Source organism: Thalassophryne amazonica, chromosome 9 (genome assembly GCF_902500255.1).
Source record: "Thalassophryne amazonica chromosome 9, fThaAma1.1, whole genome shotgun sequence".
Lineage (NCBI taxonomy): Eukaryota > Metazoa > Chordata > Actinopteri > Batrachoidiformes > Batrachoididae > Thalassophryne > Thalassophryne amazonica.
In genome coordinates, this window is record NC_047111.1 from 24,729,110 (window position 1) to 24,750,476 (window position 21,367).

A 21,367-nucleotide genomic window follows, 5' to 3' on the forward strand; every position below is an offset into this window, starting at 1 on the left:
CGCTCCAGTTCTTCCACAACATGTCCACTGTGGGAGCTACATGTCATAGCACCTCTTAAAACCGCTCAAATGACACAGGATTCAATTCTACTCCACGAAGCTTCCAGGAGTATTTCAGTTTCATGCCAAGCCTGATCAGTAAGATGGATCAATCGATGACGGTTTCACCTTTGGACTGAAAATGTCACTCTGTGATCTTCAGCCATGAAAGCATGAAGTTCTTATCTTTATGATCTACCGCGCACCGGTCTAAGGTGCAAGTGCATTTGGGCACAGAGCCGAACCTTTGCAGCAGCAGCTGTGAGGTCTCCCTGAGGTGAAGGAGTTGAATGCCTCATTCCTGCAAAACCTCCTCCTTCTCCATTTCCATCAACCTCCATGTAACAGCCGGTGCAGACAGGACCATCCAGTGACCAGCCCAGTCTGTGTTCTCCCTCTGAGCAAAAGCAAGTAGGACAAAAGTCAAGTCAAGTGTGGGATGGCAACCACCAAGGCATACAACTGGTCCATTCCCAGATCTCTAAAATAACGATTTATCTGCCACTGCCAGGTGAAACGTGGGCATCCCTTTGGCCTTCTCCAGCTACTGGGGTTCTTAACACTCAGGCACCTGCGTGCTGGATCAAATGCACCACATGGCAAAAAATGTCAAAGCTGACACTTCCTCACAATACAAGTGATAATCCTCATCTTTGTCTCTCTTAGTAACCACTGGTTTGACGAAGTCATTCCAGTGGTACCCAAGGACCCGCCGAAGAGACTTGGTACCAAAGACATCTAGTTGTCCCCTTAGGTCTAAGACTTGGACCTTCATTCTCCTGCAAAGATATCACCATCTCGAAACACCGTTGTCCAGCGAGATTATGACTCCAGAACCTCTTCCCAGGCACCTGTTGGAGTTGCACCTGCATGCTGGATCATGTACAGAGAAGTGCACCACATGCAACAGCTGGTGTTCACTCACAATGCAAGTGGTGCACCTCATCTGATACAGCCATTCATTTGGCACAAAGCCCATCCGGTGGTACACAACGGTTCTCTGGAAGGACTGATTACAAAAGACATCTAGTCATTTCCTTAGGCCCCTAATTAGAATCCAATTCTCACAACCGTAACGTATGAAGTCACCAGGACTGGAAGCACTTGGACCTTCATTGTCCTGTAAACATGTTGTCATCACCAAACATCTCTGTCCAATGGCACTGTAAGCTCTTCCCAGACATCTCTTGATTTCAAAGGCCAAAGACCCAGAAACATGAATGTCACAGCCTGGTTTCCACAAACCAACCCAGCACCCAATCCATGCAATCATTAAACACTGTAGGCACAAGAACACATCCTTGATGAACACCGGCATTCATTTTGTTCAGTGAGTCTACTGTGGTGACTTGTGTGTCACTTGCACAACAAACATTAGCTGTGGTTAATCAAAACAAAGAGCGGGAAAAGCATTGACCTTTATGATGTCGACTTCATCAAAACATGACCAGAGTGGTATGGCTAAAAATCCACAAATGAAAGTCAGTAAATGCATAAACATGTGTTGAGCATCAACTCTCAGGTGAGCCCATTAATCTCAGCCTTTTTAAGAAAATTATTATCAGACCTGCTCACCGGCGTCGTAACATATGCTTTGCTTCCAAACCTAGCTTTTGATCCTACGTTCATTCACCTGCCCCACTGCTTTCTCAAAAGCTCTCCTCAGTATAATTACTGCGAGGAGTTCATCAACGTAACCCATTAAGTGATGGAAGGTTCTCCTTTATAGTGACCTTTGGTTTTCTTTGACTAATTTCACCCCAATGGGTTGAAACCAGATTTTTTTTAACAATGTGTTATAATTTCTAACCTAGTTGTCATACAAACATTACTTTTGAGGTTTGCCTGCACAGTAACGTAACGTTTAGGACGTTTATTAAGAATTGTGCAGCAGGGGTTCTGTCACAAATGGTACGTCATGCATGAATAATAATCATCGATATCTAAATGAAAGGTTAAAAACAAGTGTTCTGTTGACTAAAGCAGCCCCCCACCTTGTTTTTTTACTCTGTGTAGACATTTAATTTACTGACTGTCACATTGAGCTTTGATAGTCAAGGCAGGAGACGTATGAGAAACTCTGCATGATCAAACTCATTAAACAGAGTTACTCATTTCCAGTTAGTTGTGTTTACTTGCCATCTAAAAAGTTAATAGCTGTTTTAATGGATGTTGCTAATTTATTCAATCCACCACGGAGGTTATTTTTCCATCTTTGTTAGTCTGTTGGCATGCTCTGATTAACCTAAATGTTTTCAATCGCCTTCTGAAAAACACGGGGGGCTGATTATACAACCCCTGGCAAAAATTATGGAATCACCGGCCTCGGAGGATGTTCATTCAGTTGTTTAATTTTGTAGAAAAAAAGCAGATCACAGACATGACACAAAACTAAAGTCATTTCAAATGGCAACTTTCTGGCTTTAAGAAACACTATAGGAAATCAGAAAAAAAGATTGTGACAGTCAGTAACGGTTACTTTTTTAGACCAAGCAGAGGAAAAAATATGGAATCACTCAATTCTGAGGAAAAAAATTATGGAATCACCCTGTAAATTTTCATCCCCCAAACTAACACCTGCATCAAATCAGATCTGCTCGTTGACATTGACCCCTATGCCATGACATTGACCCTATGTGTCTTTTTGCAAGGAATGTTTTCACAGTTTTTGCTCTATGGCAAGATGCATTATAATCTTGAAAAATGATTTAATCATCCCCAAACATCCTTTCAATTGTCCAAAATATCAACGTAAACTTGTGCATTTATTGATGATGTAATGACAGCCATCTCCCCAGTGCCTTTACCTGACATGCAGCCCCATATCATCAATGACTGTGGAAATTTACATGTTCTCTTCAGGCAGTCATCTTTATAAAGCTCATTGAAACGGCACCAAACAAAAGTTCCAGCATCATCACCTTGCCCAATGCAGATTCGAGATTCATCACTGAATATGACTTTCATCCAGTCATCCACAGTCCACGATTGCTTTTCCTTAGCCCATTGTAACCTTGTTTTTTTTCTGTTAGGTGTTAATGATGGCTTTTGTTTAGCTTTTCTGTATGTAAATCCCATTTCCTTTAGGCGGTTTCTTACAGTTCGGTCACAGACGTTGACTCCAGTTTCCTCCCATTCGTTTCTCATTTGTTTTGTTGTGCATTTTTCGATTTTTGAGACTTATTGCTTTAAGTTTTCTGTCTTGACGCTTTGATGTCTTCCTTGGTCTACCAGTATGTTTGCCTTTAACAACCTTCCCATGTTGTTTGTATTTGGTCCAGAGTTTAGACACAGCTGACTGTGAACAACCAACATCTTTTGCAACATTGCGTGATGATTTACCCTCTTTTAAGAGTTTGATAATCCTCTCCTTTGTTTCAATTGACATCTCTCATGTTGGAGCCATGATTCATGTCAGTCCACTTGGTGCAACAGCTCTCCAAGGTGTGATCACTCCTTTTTAGATGCAGACTAACGAGCAGATCTGATATGATGCAGGTGTTAGTTTTGGGGATGAAAATTTACAGGGTGACTCCATAATTTTTTCCTCAGAATTGAGTGATTCCATATTTTTTTCCTCTGCTTGGTCTAAAAAAGTAACCGTTACTGACTGCCACAATCTTTTTTTCTTGATTTCTTATAGTGTTTCTTACAGCCAGAAAGTTGCCATTTGAAATGACTTTAGTTTTGTGTCATGTCTGTGATCTGCTTTTTTTCTACAAAATTAAACAACTGAATGAACATCCTCCGAGGCCGGTGATTCCATAATTTTTGCCAGGGGTTGTAGTAAGAGGAGCAGCCTCTATTTTTTTGCAAAGATTCCAATCAGATTCCACTTTTAGTTTTTAAGATTTAAGCATATTAAATTTGTTGAAAATTCTTGCACAGTATTGCGTATTTGCAGAGAGGTGATGTTGATGAAGTTGCTGTGCTGTAAGAAAGATGATAATGTTGTGAAACATCCAGGATTGATCAGCCTCTTTTCTGGTTGACAGCAGAACAATGAACTGATCAGCTGCAAACATATTGGCCTCTGCAATAACGCCTGTCTGATGAATAGGAATACTTTTAATAGCTGTGAGATCTACATGGAGTAAGCATGTCTACACGTTACATACAGCACAATAAATATTGTATTTCTAATCTTAAATTTTTTGAAATTTATTTCCATGCATTGCAGATGCTGTATATTAAAGCTGTGTGGCCTTTTAAATTTCACAAAAATGACAAAATTTAGCTTCTACTGAAATCCTGTCATTATAATGCAGCATAATTTTTGCAACATGTTGCAAATTTAGAGCTCATTTTAATGAAGAGAACATATTTGTCTAAGGGGAATTTCATGGTGAATATTGTCTCTTCCTTCTAATGCCATCATGCAGATGAACTGCAGGAGGAAGCATGTGTGTGCGCATGTGTGAGGTTTTGAGATTACCAGTGACCTAATCCACTTGCTTGATGCACGTTCCCGGGACGTGCATGCTAACATCTGTAAGATGTCTTGCTAATCACTTCAGGTGTTATCTGGTTACAAAAACAGCATTTTTAGTTTTGGAAGTGTTTATTTCTCTCTAACTTTGACAAAATATATGAGAAACATATTTATACAGAAATAAGATGATTAGCTGTCACTTTGTACTTCCCAGCATCCCTCACGCTGATTAGGGGAAGTCCCCACGTAATCTATGACATCACTACCAAATATAGGTGATGGCGACTGATTGCTTGAATTTTGACCCCTGATGGGTCGAAATTCAAACAGGTTTCCAGACAGCATGAATTTTGATCATATTGGGAATATTATAATATAAATCCCTTATTTAAATGCTAAGGAATAAAATTATAGTGATGTTAAGGAAAATTCTTTTTATGACTTAAATCTTAAAAAACCCCAAAGTCCATACAGCTTTAATGTTGGTTCTGTATAATCAAGTTTAAGATTATGTTTCAGAGAAACTAAGCAGACTTTGTCGCTCTGTACCAGCAGTGCAGTGGGAAAACAAAATAGACATAGCATGGCAACTGTAGGGCTGTATCAGAAAAATGTGCATATGTGCCACGATTTCAGCCGGACCTGGGGTTTGATTCGGGTTTTCCCTCTTTGTTTTTTACCCTTCACATGCCCCGGTCTTGATTTACTAGTTATTTTATTTGCATCATGTGATTATTCTCTGTCCTGTTTTGATTTGTCACTTTGTTTTCTTTGTTACTTTTGACTTTGGCCTTTCATTCTGTTCTAGTTTTCTGCAGTCAGTTGTGTTTTCATTTATTGTTTAATTTATCACTTGTTTATCTAGTTCCTCACATTTGTAATATTTGTTGTACCGCCTTGTTATGTCAGTTTTGGTTTAATTTAGTTTTAGTATTTATCTCTATTTATCTCATGCAGTTTTCATTAGGTTGTTTATCACTTGTTTATTTTGCTATTAATACTTGTTTAGTTTTGCTTTAGTATCTATGCTGCATGTTTCCTGATCAGTTTGTCATGTTCCAGTTTGGCATTATATTTTATTCTGTCTTCTGTTTAGTCTGTTCATAGTTCTCTGTCTCACTCAACGCCCTGTACTTGGTCTATGTTTTCATCCCTCTCGCATCTCTGTCTGTGTTGTCACATCATGTCACTCCTCTAGCTCTGTGCCCTCCTCTCACACTTTGACCCAGTCTGCTTTGTGTTTTCTTTTACTCACACTCTTGGCACCTGTTCACATATCTTTGTCTATTACATCACTCCGCTTTGCGCACTCCCTTCCTCACCATCTTGCCCCATCCATACTTTTTCTTCACCAGCCACTCCCCCTTTCTAGATCCTTCCCCTCACATGCACCTTGTTAACACCTGCCTATTTTATCTTCTCTCAGCCACCACTCATTTGCCAGTTTGTTGTCGATTCCAGCACACATTCCAGCCCTCTTGTATCCAGTCCTGATTTGTCTTGCCATGTACCAGTACCTTGCTCTGTGTTTCTTGACCACGCCTTTTGCCTCAGCCCATATGCCAGTGTATGCTTGTGCCTCAGAGCCCTGCCTGGAGATGACTGCGTTTTTGCCTCACCCTTCTTGTACCTTTGCTCCACTATCTGACAAGCTGTGTACCAAATCTCAGCCTGAAATAAACTCAAAAATACTTGTACCTCAAAGCCTGGTTTGGGAGTTTGTATTGTGGGTCCACCCTGCCCGGGTGCTGGGCTCCCGCCTGTCCTGACAATATGCAGTGGTGGCCAGTGGGCACCAAAAGATGCTCAACCAACAGATAAATGGTAAATGGACTGCATTTATATAGTGCTTTTCCATCTACATCAGAAGCTCAAAGTGTTTTACAGTTATGCCTCACATTCACCCTCACACACCGATGTCAGGGTGCTGTCATGCAAGGTGCTCACTACACACCAGGAGCAACTTGAGGATTAAGGACCTTGCCCAAGGGCCCTTAGTGATTTTCCGGTCTGGCTGGGATTTGAACAGAGGATTCTCTGGTCTGAAGCCCAACGTTTACCCACTAGACCATCACCTCCCATAGATGCTTCTAGCCATTGAGTTTTAGCTTCCTTCCTGGAGAGATGACATCCCAAAGCCAAGGTTATGAGTACAAGTCCAGTGTGAGACATAACACAGGTGACATTGGTGCCATAATGGGGATGCAGTGCAGTGAGTAAATGTCACTCCCTGACATGAGAAGACCTTCTAGAGATGGATGTGGACATACAACAAACTGCTACTCCAGTACACCTGGACACTTGAGTCCACAACAACAACAAGGAAACTACCAAAGATCCAACAGCAGAGGCTCCCAGTGGAACCTCCACTCGTGAATCTTCACAGGTTCCATAGGTAGGTAGGTATGCAAGAGTTCATGGTTTTAGCCTCCTTATTAGAGCTTCTGCCTTTCATACAATAAGTTGTGAGTTTGAGTCCAGTGCAAGATGGATGCAATGCAGATTACTTGCACGTGCAGTGTGATTTCCCACAAGTTGTTGGACACACATACCTAATTTGTTCTACCATGTGGATCCTGGTGCACACATTTAGCAATATAATATCTCATTTGCTTTGGTAGAAGAAAAAGTATGACTAAAGCTCAATGTGAGATTGGAATATTGGAACACTGACACTCCAGCATGCGGCACAACCGGCTGCAGAAAGAGTCCAAAAGTGAAGGTTTGCAATGTCCAAAGAGTCTTTGTGATGACGTATGGCTCAAAATTATTACTAGGAAGGCCACCAACCTGTTTAATGTCTGGTTGCATCAATGCTGCACTTATCTGTTAAAGCATTTGATTTATTATATTATGTTCACTGGGCATCATTCGCATTATGAGAGAATGAGGTTTACACATGGTCCAAACAAATCGCCGTTAGTCCACTTACATGTACAGTAAATGTTGTACTATGAATGACAACCTGTGCGAGTTTCAAGTATTTAAGTGTTAAAGTGCATTGAGCATGATGAAATTGTGTAATTAGATTTAATTTGAAGGAGCATGTGAGCTACATGAGGAATTTCACACGACAGCTGCAGTAGATCTTGAAAACAGTCTTGTGCACGTCACTACTTCACGTTCACAGCTTCTCTGAATCTAATCCTGGTTAACGTCGTGCCACACTGACTGCAGATTCCAGTGTGGGTGAGCTGCATGGATATTTTTAAATATTAATTCCACAGGATGCAATATGAGCAAAAAAAAAAAAAAAAAAAAAAAGAGTTTCTATAAGATGTTTGCTCAAACAGGAAGGCGCACATTTTCAGATGAGGGATTGGGGCTCATTAACTTTGCGTCTGACTATACAACCCAATTTGATTTGACAAATGCTGAGTGGATTAGATGAAAAACATTATGAATATACCCGGTATGCTGCTACTGTCTGATGTCTGATGTGAATTACCCATCAGCTTATACAGAGATGTACTGTATGTAGACAGGTGTGTGTCTTTCCAATTCATGTCCAATCAACTGAATTTACCCCAGGTCGACTCCAATTAAGCTGTAGATACATCTCAAGGATGATCAGTAGAAACAGGATGCACGTGAGCTCAATGGCAAAGGCTGTGAATACTTACATACGTGTGATTTTTTAAGCTTTTTTTTATTGTTAATAAATTTGCAAAAAAAAAAAACTTTTTCATATTGTCATTATGGGGTATTGTTTGTAGAACTTTGAGAGAAAACATGAGTTTCATCCATTTTGGAATAAGACAAAAAAAAAGTGAAGCGCTGTGAATACTTTCTGGAGGCACCGTTTCCCGTCCTAGATTTGAACTAAGGGCCCTGTCCCACTGGCGTTTAGGAGGATTTGCGGATGGAATGCGCACAAAAGTGGCCCACATCCGCCAAACAACCGCAATAACCGTGTAACATTCCTGTATGAGTCGGCCGGCATCCGAACACGTCCGTGATCATCCACAGAGCCACGCATATCCGCAGCCAGGATTTTTGAGCTATGGATGAGATACGCATCACTGCCTGAACACATACTGAAGACATACGCAGGACATACACAACCAACGCGCTGCATATCCCCTGCCATCCGCTGATATCCTCAACCGACGGGTTTCCGTGGCTTGGTGGCGGACCGGGACAGCGTGCAAAACAGATATGACGCGTGCCCAGCACGGCCACATCACGGTCGCAAATGGTATGTCGCGCATGCAGACTACAGCATGACACGGGAGTGGATTTTCACTCCCGTCCCATCCCGCTCCCAGAAAAAAAATCCCATCCTGTCCCAATCCTGGACTGGAGTAAAAAAATAAATCCCACCCTGTCCCAATCCTGTAAAGATGACTCCCAATCCCATCCCGCTCCCACTCAAAATCAGTCCCACTCCCATCCCACTCCCGTATGTCTCGCGCCGTAATGATCAATCAGGGACTGAATATGTAGTGACGTGGAGAAGTCTGGAGTTTGACTGAAGATGTGAACATGGCCTGTCTCTGGCAGCAGCCTGTGAGCAGACTTATGTCCTTTATTTCACAATTATGACAGAGTTTTTGGAGCGAGCAGCAGCAGGAACGGAGTTTCTTTTTCTTTTTATTTTACGTGCGCGCGCAAGCGAATTGTTCATGGAGATTATTTTACTTATTAACTACACAGATGTATAATAAAACAAATGGTGACTGGTTTCTAAACACAATTATGACAGAGTTTTTGGGGGAAGAGCGAGCTGCAGCAAGCAGCGGAGTTTCTTTTTTTTTTTTTAATTGTTTACATGTGCGCGTGAACGGGACAGGAGGTCCTCAAACTGGGTCCTGCAGAGGCAGAAGGACCACTGAAAGCAGCCGTCATCCAGACTCAGCTCCTGCAGCAAATAATGATACTCTCTGTATTGGGAGCTTTCCACAACTCGCTCCATGTGATCAAGGTCCATCATTTTAACTTGACTGACAACCGGAGCCGGCGAGTGGAATGGAAGCTCTTCCTATTTGATGACGCACCAGGGTGAATTTTCACAGCAAAAGCAGAGCGACACACCGGGCGAAGGAGGTGCGTCTGTCGCCACGCAACCCCCACGAATTTGTAGAGTCTGATCGCGCCCGGTGTGAACGCAGCATTAAATAGATGAAAATCATCATCTATTTTGGCATTCCCGCTCCTGCCCGCTCCCGTTCATTTTTATTCCCGTCCCATCCCAATCACGGGATTGATAAAATTTTGACTCCCATCCCGCGGGAATCCCGCAGGAATCACATGACCCATGGGAATTCCCGAAAAATGTCATCCCCTAATGCAGACAGAGTGGGCATGGATGAAGTGAGTGCATCACGGCCACTGTGCCCCTCATGGGGGCGCCTCCGCGGTTGCCTTCGCTTCTGTTCCGTGTTATATCCGCTTTTCTTCCTCATGTATTCGCTGATCCACCCCGGGACATTTGTCATTTCCGCCCACCTTTGTTGCGGACGCTTAGCTTTTGTCTCCTCATTTCATGCGCAAATCCTCCTAAACGCCAGTGGGACAGGGCCCTAAAGTGGAAAATCCACACTGGACCCAGTGTGTGAGTTTCACACTGTGTGGACAGGAACTTGAACTGTAAAACCTTGAAGCATTGCTGCTACTGCTGGGAAGTGGCCTTCATACAACATTATTTAAAGGAGTAACACCACACACCCGTGTGGGTTTGTGTTGTAGCCTGCACAGATTAGGAAGTGGAGCTTCTTGCATTTTGTTTATGAGACAGTGTTTGTTTGCCCTGTTCATAAAAAGGACAGATTAGATGGATGTTAATATGAATTAGATTTTATGAGTTCAAATCATTTATGTGAATATTATTTTTCTTGTTGATTAATGCTGGCAAATTATACTGTATTTCTTTTCTGTCTGATGACTGATTCTGTTTTTTCTCTCTGTTTAAGGTGCAGCGCCATCCTGAGATAGGAGTTGTATTTGTGCTGGAGACCCTCCTGTCCTGTGCACCAATAGCATTTCCTGTATATTTGTTTTGTGAATTGTTTCTATTGAATTGTTCTGTAATTTATGTCTGTAGCATGGCCCAAGCAGAGGGTCACCCCTTTGAGTCTGGTCTGCTTGAGGTTTCTTCCTCAGAGGGAGTTTTTCCTTACCACTGTTGCTCTGGGGGTTAGTAAGGTTAGACCTTACTTATGTGAAGTACCTTGAGGCAACTCTGTTGTGATTTGGTGCTATATAAATAAAAATAAATTGAAAAATTAAATTGAATATTGTGTGGTAATAAATTAAGGAAGAAGAAGAGAGTGAGAGCTCAACAAAGGATTGGATGGTGAAAGCTGAAGGAGGAAGACTGTTGAGTGAAATTTAGCGAGCAGGTGAGAGAAGCACTGGTTGGAGGGGAAGCAATTTTGGACAACTTGAAAAGTACTGCAGATGTGGTGAGGGAGACAGCTAGGACAGTACTGGGTATGACATCTGGACAGTGGAAGGAAGACAAGGAGACCTGGTGGTGGAACGAAGAGGTCCAGGAAAGCATAAGGAGAAAGAGGTTGGCGAAAAACTTTTGGGATAGTCGGAGAGTGGCAAAAGTGAAGGAAAAGGCATATTGCGAGCTGTACAAAAAGTTGAATAGTGAGGAAGGAGAAAAGGACTTGTACCGATCGGCCAGACAAAGGGACAGAGCTGGAAAGGATGTGCAGCAGGTTACGGTGGTAAAAGATGCACATGGTAATGTGCTGACAAGTGAGGAGTGTGTGCTGAGAAGGTGGAGGGAATATTTTGAAGAGCTGATGAATGAAGAAAATGAGCGAGAGAAAAGGCTGGATGATGTGGTGAGAGTAAGTCTGGAAGTACAAGAGATTAGTAAAGAAGATGTGAGGGCTGCTATGAAGAGGATGAAGAGTGGAAAGGCAGTTGGTCCGGATGACATTCCAGTGGAGGCATGGAAATGTCTAGGAGAAATGGCAGTGGAGTTTCTAACCAGATTGTTTAATAAAATCTTGGAAAGTGAGAGGATGCCCGAGGAGTGGAGACGAAGTGTGCTGGTTCCTATTTTCAAGAACAAGGGTGATGTGCAGAGCTGCAGTAACTACAGAGGCATAAAGTTGATCAGCCACAGCATGAAGTTATGGGAAAGAGTAGTAGAAGCTCGGCTTAGAAAACAGGTGAAGATCTGTGAGCAGCAATATGGTTTAATGCCGAGAAAGAGCACTACAGATGCAATGTTTGCTCTGAGAATACTGTTGGAGAAGTACAGAGAAGGCCAGAAAGAGTTACATTGTGTGTTTGTGGACTTAGAAAAAGCTTATGATAGGGTGCCAAGAGAAGAGCTGTGGTATTGTATGAGGAAGTCTGGAGTTGCAGAGAAGTATGTTAGGGTAGTGCAGGACATGTACAAGAATAGTGTGACAGCAGTGAGATGCACAGTAGGAATGACAGACTCATTCAAGGTGGAGGTGGGATTACACCAAGGATCAGCTCTGAGTCCTTTCTTGTTCGCAGTGGTGATGGACAGGTTGACGGATGAGATCAGACAGGAGTCTCCATGGACTAAGATGTTTGCAGATGACATTGTGATCTGCAGTGAGAGTAGAGAGCAAGTTGAGTCTAGTCTGGAGAGGTGGAGATATGCTTTGGAGAGAAGGGGAATGAAAGTCAGTAGAAGCAAGACTGAGTACATGTGTGTGAATGGGAGGGAGCCCAATGGAATAGTGCAGTTACAAGGAGTAGAAGTGGTGAAAGTAGATGAGTTTAAATATTTGGGGTCAACTGTTCAAAGTAATGGAGAATGTGGTAAAGAGGTGAAGAAGCGAGTGCAGGCAGGGTGGAGTGGGTGGGGAAAGGTGGCAGGAGTGATTTGTGACCAAAGCATATTAGCAAGAGTGAAGGGGAAAGTTTACAAGACAGTAGTGAGACCAGCTATGTTGTACGGTTTAGAGACGGTGGCACTAGCAAAAAGACAGGAGGTAGAGCTAGAGGTGGCAGAGCTGAAGATGTTGAGTTTCTCTTTGGGAGTGACAAGAATGGACAAGATTAGGAATGAACATATCAGAGGGACAGCTGAGGTGGGACGGTTTGGAGACAAAGTCAGAGAGGCGAGATTGAGATGGTTTAGACATGTGCAGAGGAGGGACCCAGGGTATATAGGGAGAAGGATGCTGAGGATGGAGCCACCAGGCAGCAGGAGAAGAGGGAGGCCAAAGAGGAGGTTTATGGATGTGCTGAGGGAGGACATGCAGGTGGTTGGTGTGACAGAGGAAGATACAGAGGACAGGGTGAGATGGAAACAATTGATCTGCTGTGGTGACCCCTAACGAGAACAGCCGAAAGACAAGGAAGAAGAAGAAGAAAGAAGAATAAATTAAGCTTAAGCTACAAATGTTTGCACATTAGCTCTGTAGGCCCATTTAACTGATCTTATTGTTAGATTTCTTCTTAAAACAATAAAGTGATAAACACTTTTGGAAAATAATTTATTGAGTGCTGGCCCACATTTGGATTAAGAAATTGAGAAATAATTAAGCAGTAACATGTTTCAATAATTATTTGGACAAAGGGTCACTTCTCGGGAAGAACATAAACCTGATATTACTGTTCTTCAGTGCTGTCAATATCTGAAGAACCGTATCGGACATTTGACTCCAATGACTTTGACTCCATTTGACTCCAATGACCTCCCCCTTGAACTGCCACCTTGTCATGGTGGGGGAGTTTGCGTACCTGGATGATCCTAGGAGCTATGTTGTCGGGGGCTTCGTGCCCCTGGTAGGGTCTTCTAAGGCAAACAGGTCCTAGGTGATGGGTCAGACTAAGGGCAATTCAGAAGCTGCCATGACCAGCATGAAATCAAGGACCGAGACGTCGCCCAATATGGCGGAGCCGGAGCCCCACCCTGGAGCCAGGCCTGGGGTTGGGGCTCGTACGCTAGCGCCTGGTGGTTGCGCCTTAGCCCACAGGGGCCAGCCGGGCTCAGCCCAAAAGAGCGACGTGGGCCCGCCCTCCTGTGGGTTCACCACCTGCAGAGGGGGCCATGGGGGTCTGGTGCGGAGAAAACTGGGTGGTTTGCTTGAGCTGCTGCCCCCGCGACCTGACTGCAGATAAAGCAGAAGAAAACTGAATGGACTTTGACATTAACCCAAATGGTTGCCCTCTATATGATCTTGCCAAGGCATTTCTGGAATCAACCAGCATGTATGCTACATCTGCTATGAATGGGGTTGGAAATCAATTCTCTTCACCTTGACCTTTGCCAAAATCATTTTTTTTAAACTGAAATTTCTGGGTCAGTCTTCAATGACAGACCAACTTTGGTAAAATTGTAACCAACAGACACACAGGTAGACATGACCTTGGTCCCAGGGGTTGATGTTTGGGGAAGATGACCTTGCTGGGCAATTCCGGAACCTATACTACTCAACTTTATTAATGGAACGGGTACAAATTTTAGGTTATGTTACATATCTGCAAGTTAACAGACATAATTGTGTATAAATTTGTTTGTTTTGATACTTAAAAGTTATCAAATCCACAAAATAACCCAAATCAATCAAGTCTGAAAATGACCATGTAACAAAACAGCTGGGTATGAAACACTTATTAAATCACATCTGAACACTAATCAGTAAGGTGTATGCCCCCCAAGTAGCATTTATGCACTCCTGACATTGACTTGGTATACTCCTGATAATCCTGTCAACAGTGCAAAACCACACCTGCTCCTTCAGTAAATATGAGTAATGTGCTTCCATACACATGCCACAGTTAGTGCGACATGGACTGAAAAACTTTAATTTTTAACTTCAACCCCAATTATTGACCTTTGGGAAATTTGATCTTGACTGGGCATTTCCAGAACTCACCTACACTTGTTTGTCAAGTTTATTGAACAATGGGGTGAAAAATCTAAATTTTTGCTTTTCACTCCAGTGATCTTGACCTTTGCCTAAATAAAGCCCTTAAAGGTAATTCTGGTTCTTCATCCATTTGCTTAGTTTGGTGGAAACTGGTCAGGGAAGGGTTAGGGAGAAAACAGATATTAGGGACGGATGACACCAAGTGTATACTCTTGTATCAGGTCAGGGTCAAGATGCCCATCAATGTCCATGTCCGACCTAGTATATCACAGTTACTAATATACTTAAATTATATAAGCAAGAATTTTACTTTCACTTTCATTTTGGCTTCTCTGGTTTTGCTTGGGGTCACCACAGAGGACCCAGTATGGATCTAGATGTTGATGTGCCAGACGCCTTTCTAAATGCAACTCCAAATGCATAACCAGAATGGTGTATAGGTGGACCTGAACAGGGGACCTTCTTATTTAGAGGCAAACACATGCCCCACTAGTGCCCCATATCTACTCCCCAATCCCCATTATGGTCTTTTTGCCCCGTGATAAACTCACCATCCTCCGTGGGCACGTAAATGTTGAGGTATAGGCAGTCCTCACTCTGATTCTGAACGTAGGTCGCAGCAGCATCCAGGTTGTCTGTAAACCACACTGGTAGCATGATCTCAGGTAAAACCCCATGAACATTCTGGGGACACACAGGTGCAAATTGGGTGGCATTACGGATCTCTTGCCAGGAGCCTGGAGCTTCAGGAGTCTGGAAACGGCGTTCACCGATAGGTGCAGTGGCATATGGCACGCCCAAATACTGTTCGATGGGCCCCAAGATCTCATTGCTGAGCTCTTTCCTGATGCCTCGTAGCTTTCCATAACCTGTGGCCACTATGGGGTGTCTCAGGTCAACCCTCTGACAGGAGGAGAAGGTCAAATGCAGGACAAGTCCCAAGAGCCACAACAGACAATGATTTGAAATCTGCTGAGAAGTACAGTGCCGCTTCCCACCAAAGCCTTGATGGCTGGCAGCATTCAGAGGAAAAAACATCTCCAAAATAAAGGCCGATTTAGTCATATCACCAGGATGTCTTTTGGGTACGGCGACAGATCAGAAATTAGGGGTGCAAAAAGGTAAAATAAATAAATAAATAAATAAAAACAAGAGGGGGAGGGAGAGGGGTAGGGGTGGGGGGTTGGAGAAGGGTGAAGGTGTTTTCCTATGGTGACATAATGAGGAGGCGGGATGGGCAGCATTCTCAGGTAGACGCAGTGGTCTCATCCATCTTCTTCTTTAGAACTCCTGAAGGGGCCCGAGCTACAGTCAGGAAGCCAATTACACCTGGAAGACAAAGAAGTTGCAGGTCTGAGTCAGAGTGTGTGAATAGCCGTGCTCTTTAAGACGTGTCAGTGTGCTTAAAAAGGCACAAAAGGACACCGTCGGTAAGCTTTTCAGCCAATGACATCTAATATATATATATATATATATATATATATATATATATATATATATATATATATATATATATATATATATTGGGGAAAGGGTTGAGTCATTTGTAATTATGAGCTAAATTATGCTCTGAGTGTTACCCAGCAGCACGGTAAACACACGGACAGCGGTGATGATGAAAACCTGTGCAAACTTCACGCAAACATCCGAGGGTGTATGGGTCAAAACACGCGCGATGTTCTGTCTGCAAAAATGAGACTGTCCTTCACACTGAGCTGCTGGAATTAGAAATGTGCTGCTTGTCTCATAGAGTTTAGTGCCTCTGATTGTTTGTCAGCAGGATCACAAACTAGCAGGCCGACTCTCATGAAACGTAGCGGGGAGGTGGAGCACGGATCAACGAAGAACCCATTACATCGTGGAGCGGATCCTGATTAAGGGGAGGCTCCAGGCTTTTTTCACTTTCATAACATTGTGAAATAAGGCATTTTTGTGACAGTTTAATTAATTTCTCAGGAAATACTACATGGATGGGGGGGAATCAGGCATATTTATGTGTTGGATTTATTGTGGATCCAGATAAAAATTGCAATCCAGCACAAGAAACATTTTTTTTTTTTTTTTTTTTTTTTTAGGGGAGGTGATCTTAATTAATGTCTCACTGTTAGAAATCCATTTCTTAAGAGTTTTGCACTGTATCCAGCTCAGGTATGTTTCTAACTGCAATTAATTCAACACGTGCATCACTTCAGATTTCGTTGCTGCTGAGCAGAAAAATATATGGTGTCCAATTTTTGATATAGCTTTTCATTGCATATAAAAAACAAGTGAATGATTGTGAGTACTGCACAAATCTATGACCAACACAAGTGCCATTCAGAGGCTTGTTGCACTGATGGCTGCTTCAAAGAACAGCAACTGTGGTGCAGAGTTGATTTTCAAAGCAATTTAATTTGATTCATGTACTTATACAACACCAAATCACAGCATCAATCTTCTTACACACCCCATGAGCAAGTATACTGGTGGCACTGGAAAAGAAAAGACTCAGGCATTCAAACTTTTTTTTATCATAGGAGCAAAACCTTAAGCGGACCAGAATCAGCAGGGTGGCCATCTGTTTTGGCTATGCTAACATGCAAAACAAAAACACAACAAATAGTGTCAGAGCATGTAGTGTCAGACAATTTGCAGTGAAGCTAGAAATGCATATGCTCACCGGCCATTTTATTAGGCACGTCTGTTTAATTGCTTGTTAACACAAATAGCTAATCAGACCATCACGATGCAGCAACTCAATGCATTTAGGCAAGTGACTCTGAACATGACATGAGTGTTGGTGCCAGACAGGCTGGTCTGAGTATTTCTGGGATTTTCATACACAACCATCTCTAGGGTTTGCAGAGAATGGTCCGAAAAAGAGAAGATATCCAGTGAGTGGCAGTTGTGTGGAGGAAAATGTCTTGTTGATGTCAGAGGTCAGAGGTGAACGGGCAGACTGGTTGAATGGGTGACTTTGTGATGCCTTCATGTCAATATGGACCAAGATCTCTGAGGAATGCTCCCACACCTTGTTGAATCTATGTCATGATGAATTAAGGCAGTTCTGAAGGCAAAAGGGTGCCCAACCCAATACTAGCAAGGTGTACTTAATAAAGTGGCCGGTGATTGTACAGTCTGGTGTTCCCAATGAAGGAATTGTTTCTGTAATTTATTCACCCCTTTGAGTCTGGTCTGCTTGAGGTTTCTTCCTCAGAGGGAGTTTTTCCTTACCACTGTTGCTCTGGGGGTTGGTAAGGTTAGACCTTACTTGTGTGAAGCGCCTTGAGGCAACTCTGTTGTGATTTGGCGCTATATAAATGAAATAAACTGAAAAATTACAATTGAAATTGAGGGATGGCGGAAAAGACAAGCAGGAAGTGAAGAGTAGAGTAGTGGGAAAACAGATGAACTAAATCAGTCACGGTATTGATGCCAGATCAGTTGTTCAAATAGAACATTCCCCTTATTTTAACATCAATGTCAGCTTTATTCATCACTTTCAGTGCACAGCCAACATGCAGCGTCAAACTGTGCACAAACATAAATGTTTAATTCCTGCTGAAAATAATTGTTAAAACCATGACAACCAGTGAGTGCACATGTACGTGCACAGAGAGCCACAGTGTAGCAGAAACCACTTTCATACAGTAGCAGCCCAAAAGTAATTTGAACAACTGTTAAGCCTTTCTCATTCTACATACGCAGGGCCGTATATAGGAATGTGAAAGGGGGGGGGTTCAAATCCTTGAGTTGGGGGTTCAGTGGGCCGTAGGGCAACGCCCTCGTGGGGGGCTCAGGGGTCGAAGCCCCCCGAAGCAGAAGCTTTTTGAGAATTTCGAGGGGTAAAAAGCTACATAAATTTCATTTGAAATCCAAAATGTATAATTTTAGGAAATACATTTTTATATACAAATAGTCCTTGCTTGGGATTGGATCAGTTGCCATAAGAACCACCCAGGAAGAACCAAGATAACATTAATGCAAACTTTATACCTGCGAATGACGCAACCGATAGGCATGAAAAAACTCACGCATGCGCACAAAGGTTCAAGCTTGGCTGATGCAAGCGCACATGATTCAAATCCATATAGTTTTTGCAAAAAATAAAAAGGTCAGATAGTTTTCTAACAGACCTCGTATTTATCGGTATTAATATTCGCGTTTACATTATGAATATGTATGTATATGTACGTTATGTATTAAAATAGCGGTATTTAATTTGGCGACCTTGTTTAACTCACGAAATTCGCATAATAAATCCCACGCGAATATTTGCACCTTTACAGTATTTGCAACAGGAAGGAGAAGCACCCTTTATTTCTCAGCTTATACATACAAACATGTTTTTACAAACCAGACAAGTGTAATTGTGTGTCTACATGGGTATTTACAAGCCTACTAATCTGTTTGATATCAGAGGAGGATAGGGACCAGGGAGCAAAAATTCTCAACCCCCATGGGAAAAGTTTATCTAGCAGTTTCCCCTTTCATCACTTAAGGGATTACTCTGGCAGAGGAAATTGAAACTTGAGGGTGTGTGATAATAGCTGTGTAACAGTTAGTGCTTGTTGCTTATTATCAATGAAAAGAAAATACATAACGTTGATATCCAGATCAGAAAAAAATCAGCAGAAAAAAATCAGGGGGGGGGGTGTTCAGTTGAACCCCCTGAACCCCCTCTATAATACGGGCATGATACGCACAACAAAATGTGTTGTCCTAATTACAGGTAGACACAAGCCAACCATAAGCAGCAGTTGGTGCCAACGATGAGAATCAGGAATCGGTTCAAGTTGGGAACCAATTCCAAATTTTCCAACCCATCTGAACCTCAAACATGACCTGTTCTTCTTATTAATGTAGTTTTTCCGACAGTTCCCAAAAACCCGACGCATCATGACACCAGATGTGATTCTCGTATTATTCTGTTCTATTTTTTACATAGTTACAATGAATGGACAATTGGTTCCGTGCACTTGTTTGCAGAATGTGAGGTTCCCAATTCAGTTGTGGAGTTGTGTCAGGAAGGGCATCCGGTGGTCCCCGCGCCATTCACAGATTTGTGGAGGGGCCTTGCATTGCTCTGAAGGGGGCAATTCTTTTTAGGCCAAAAGTGTAAAGTAGAGCCGTGCATGGGACTGTTTTCTTTGTCCCCCAGCCGTTCCTGCTCACCCTGCTCTCACTGAATTTTGGACCATTACCACTTGCAACTGCAACGTGTGTGTGTTACACGCCCGCCAGTCCCACCCGCATCCGTGCAACTTTGAGAATTTATTGTTGTGTGGGCCGCTGAAGAGGAGGTACTGCTGGCGTTGGAGGGCGTCGGAGCCGCTGGAGGTGACAGCTGTCATCTATCAACACCAGCTGTCACCCATCACCACCACTACAAAGACCGGACTGCAACTCCACCTCCTCGCCGAGAAATCAGCTACCATTCAGGTAACTTTCTCTGCTGACTCAAAACATTGAGTAATAATCTGAACTTCTTTGCAGCCGTTTTCCTGGTGTGTTCTCATCTGTGGGATTGGCGTTTGGTGTGATCAGCGACGGCTTCGCTTCACACTCCAACCAGATAAGTGGTTAGACAGGAGCTGCACGAGTGTGTGATTGGAGGTGGAGGTGCTCCCTCCTAACTAAACACTGACTGTGGGATTACTGAGTGTGCAAACTCACACTCATCAGGACTGTCTCTGTTTTCTGCCAGCAGTACCGGGTCTGACTGCTGAAGACAGCGGCCACCTGGGGCGCAGGGCTTGGCGGCTCCGGTGTTCTTCAGCTCCGTTGGTGGTGAAAGCTGTGTGGGGATCCGGCTCTTCTCTCGCCAGGCGTCTTCTATCGTCGAGCCTGCCCACACGTCACCTGGTGTATGATTGACAGTCCACCATATTGTTATTGTCTGTACGTCGTTGTGCGATTCACAACATTAAATTGTTACTTTTGGCTTATCCATTGTCCGTTCATTAACCCCCCCTGTTGTGGGTCCATGTCACGACACTTTCACAACATTTATGCCCGCACAATAATAGAGATGCATTGGTTTTAATGCCTTCTCCCATCCCAAAGGAGAGAACTAATCATTAACGCCATTAACGAGATTCACGGGGTTGTTTTACTTAATTTTCCTGGCCTGTATGTCTTTTGACAGACTGGTCAGGAATAGCGCTCCTATTTTGTTGTTTTCATTTAGTTTAAAGACAGTTTTATATTCTATTTGTCATATATGTGTGCCATATATGGGTATACAGTAAAGTGGGACTGTTGTTCGGGTTGCTGCAGTAACTCCCTCTGCATCTCCATCTGTCTCTGTAGGTGTACCTGATGACTATTAGGCTACAGCTTAATAATTACTCCATATTTTGTTTATCAATATTATTATGAATCATCTATATTGGAAATGTATACAAATTGTTATCATGGTAGCCTGCAATTTTTACATGTTTTTGTTGTTGGCGGGTGACTGACAGGCTCGTCCATCCAGGGCGATTCACCATCTATATGCTCCCCCTGGGTCACATCATCGGCATGCATGGAATTTCTTTCCACTGCTATGCCGATGATACTCAACTCTACCTGCAAACGGACCCCACATCCCCAAAACCATTCTGTCTACACTTAGAGCCTGCCTGGAGGAGATAAAGGCGTGGATGACAGAAAATTTCCTACAGCTAAACAGCACCAAAACAGACGCTATCCTTGTTGGCACACCACGTCAGCTCCACTATTCCCCATTACAACTCTCTTATTTTCAGGCCACTCCATCCCCTTCTCCTCCTCTGTAACAAACCTCGGGGTCAGGTTTGACCCCACCCTCTCCTTTGATCATCATATCCACCGCCTCTGTAAAATCTGATTCTTTCACCTTAGAAACATTTCTAAACTCCGCCCCTCCCTGTGCTTCAGTGATGCTGAAAGGCTGGTCTGCACCTTTGTCTCCTCCAGTCTAGACTATTGCAATGCCCTCCTCGTCAGGATCTCGGGCAGGAGCATGCAGAAGCTCCAGCACATCCAGAACTGTGTTGCCCGGGTCCTGATGAGGAGGCCCAAATATGACCACATCACCCCCATACCTCAGTCCCTCCATTGGCTCCCAGTCCAG

The 21,367-nt window shown here is 43.1% G+C and overlaps 1 protein-coding gene across 1 annotated transcript in view; it reads right to left on the bottom strand.

The window, feature by feature from the left end:
• nlgn2b (neuroligin 2b) overlaps positions 1-21,367 on the bottom strand; it is a 233,898-nt gene that overhangs the window by 148,694 nt on the left and 63,837 nt on the right. Inside the window, exons 2-3 of the mRNA XM_034177805.1 lie at positions 15,433-15,618; positions 14,841-15,400 (exon numbers count right to left, since the gene is read on the bottom strand). Of these exons, the coding sequence (XP_034033696.1) occupies positions 14,841-15,354 (514 nt within the window). The 5' untranslated portion in view covers positions 15,355-15,400; positions 15,433-15,618. The remainder of the gene's footprint in view (positions 1-14,840; positions 15,401-15,432; positions 15,619-21,367) is intronic.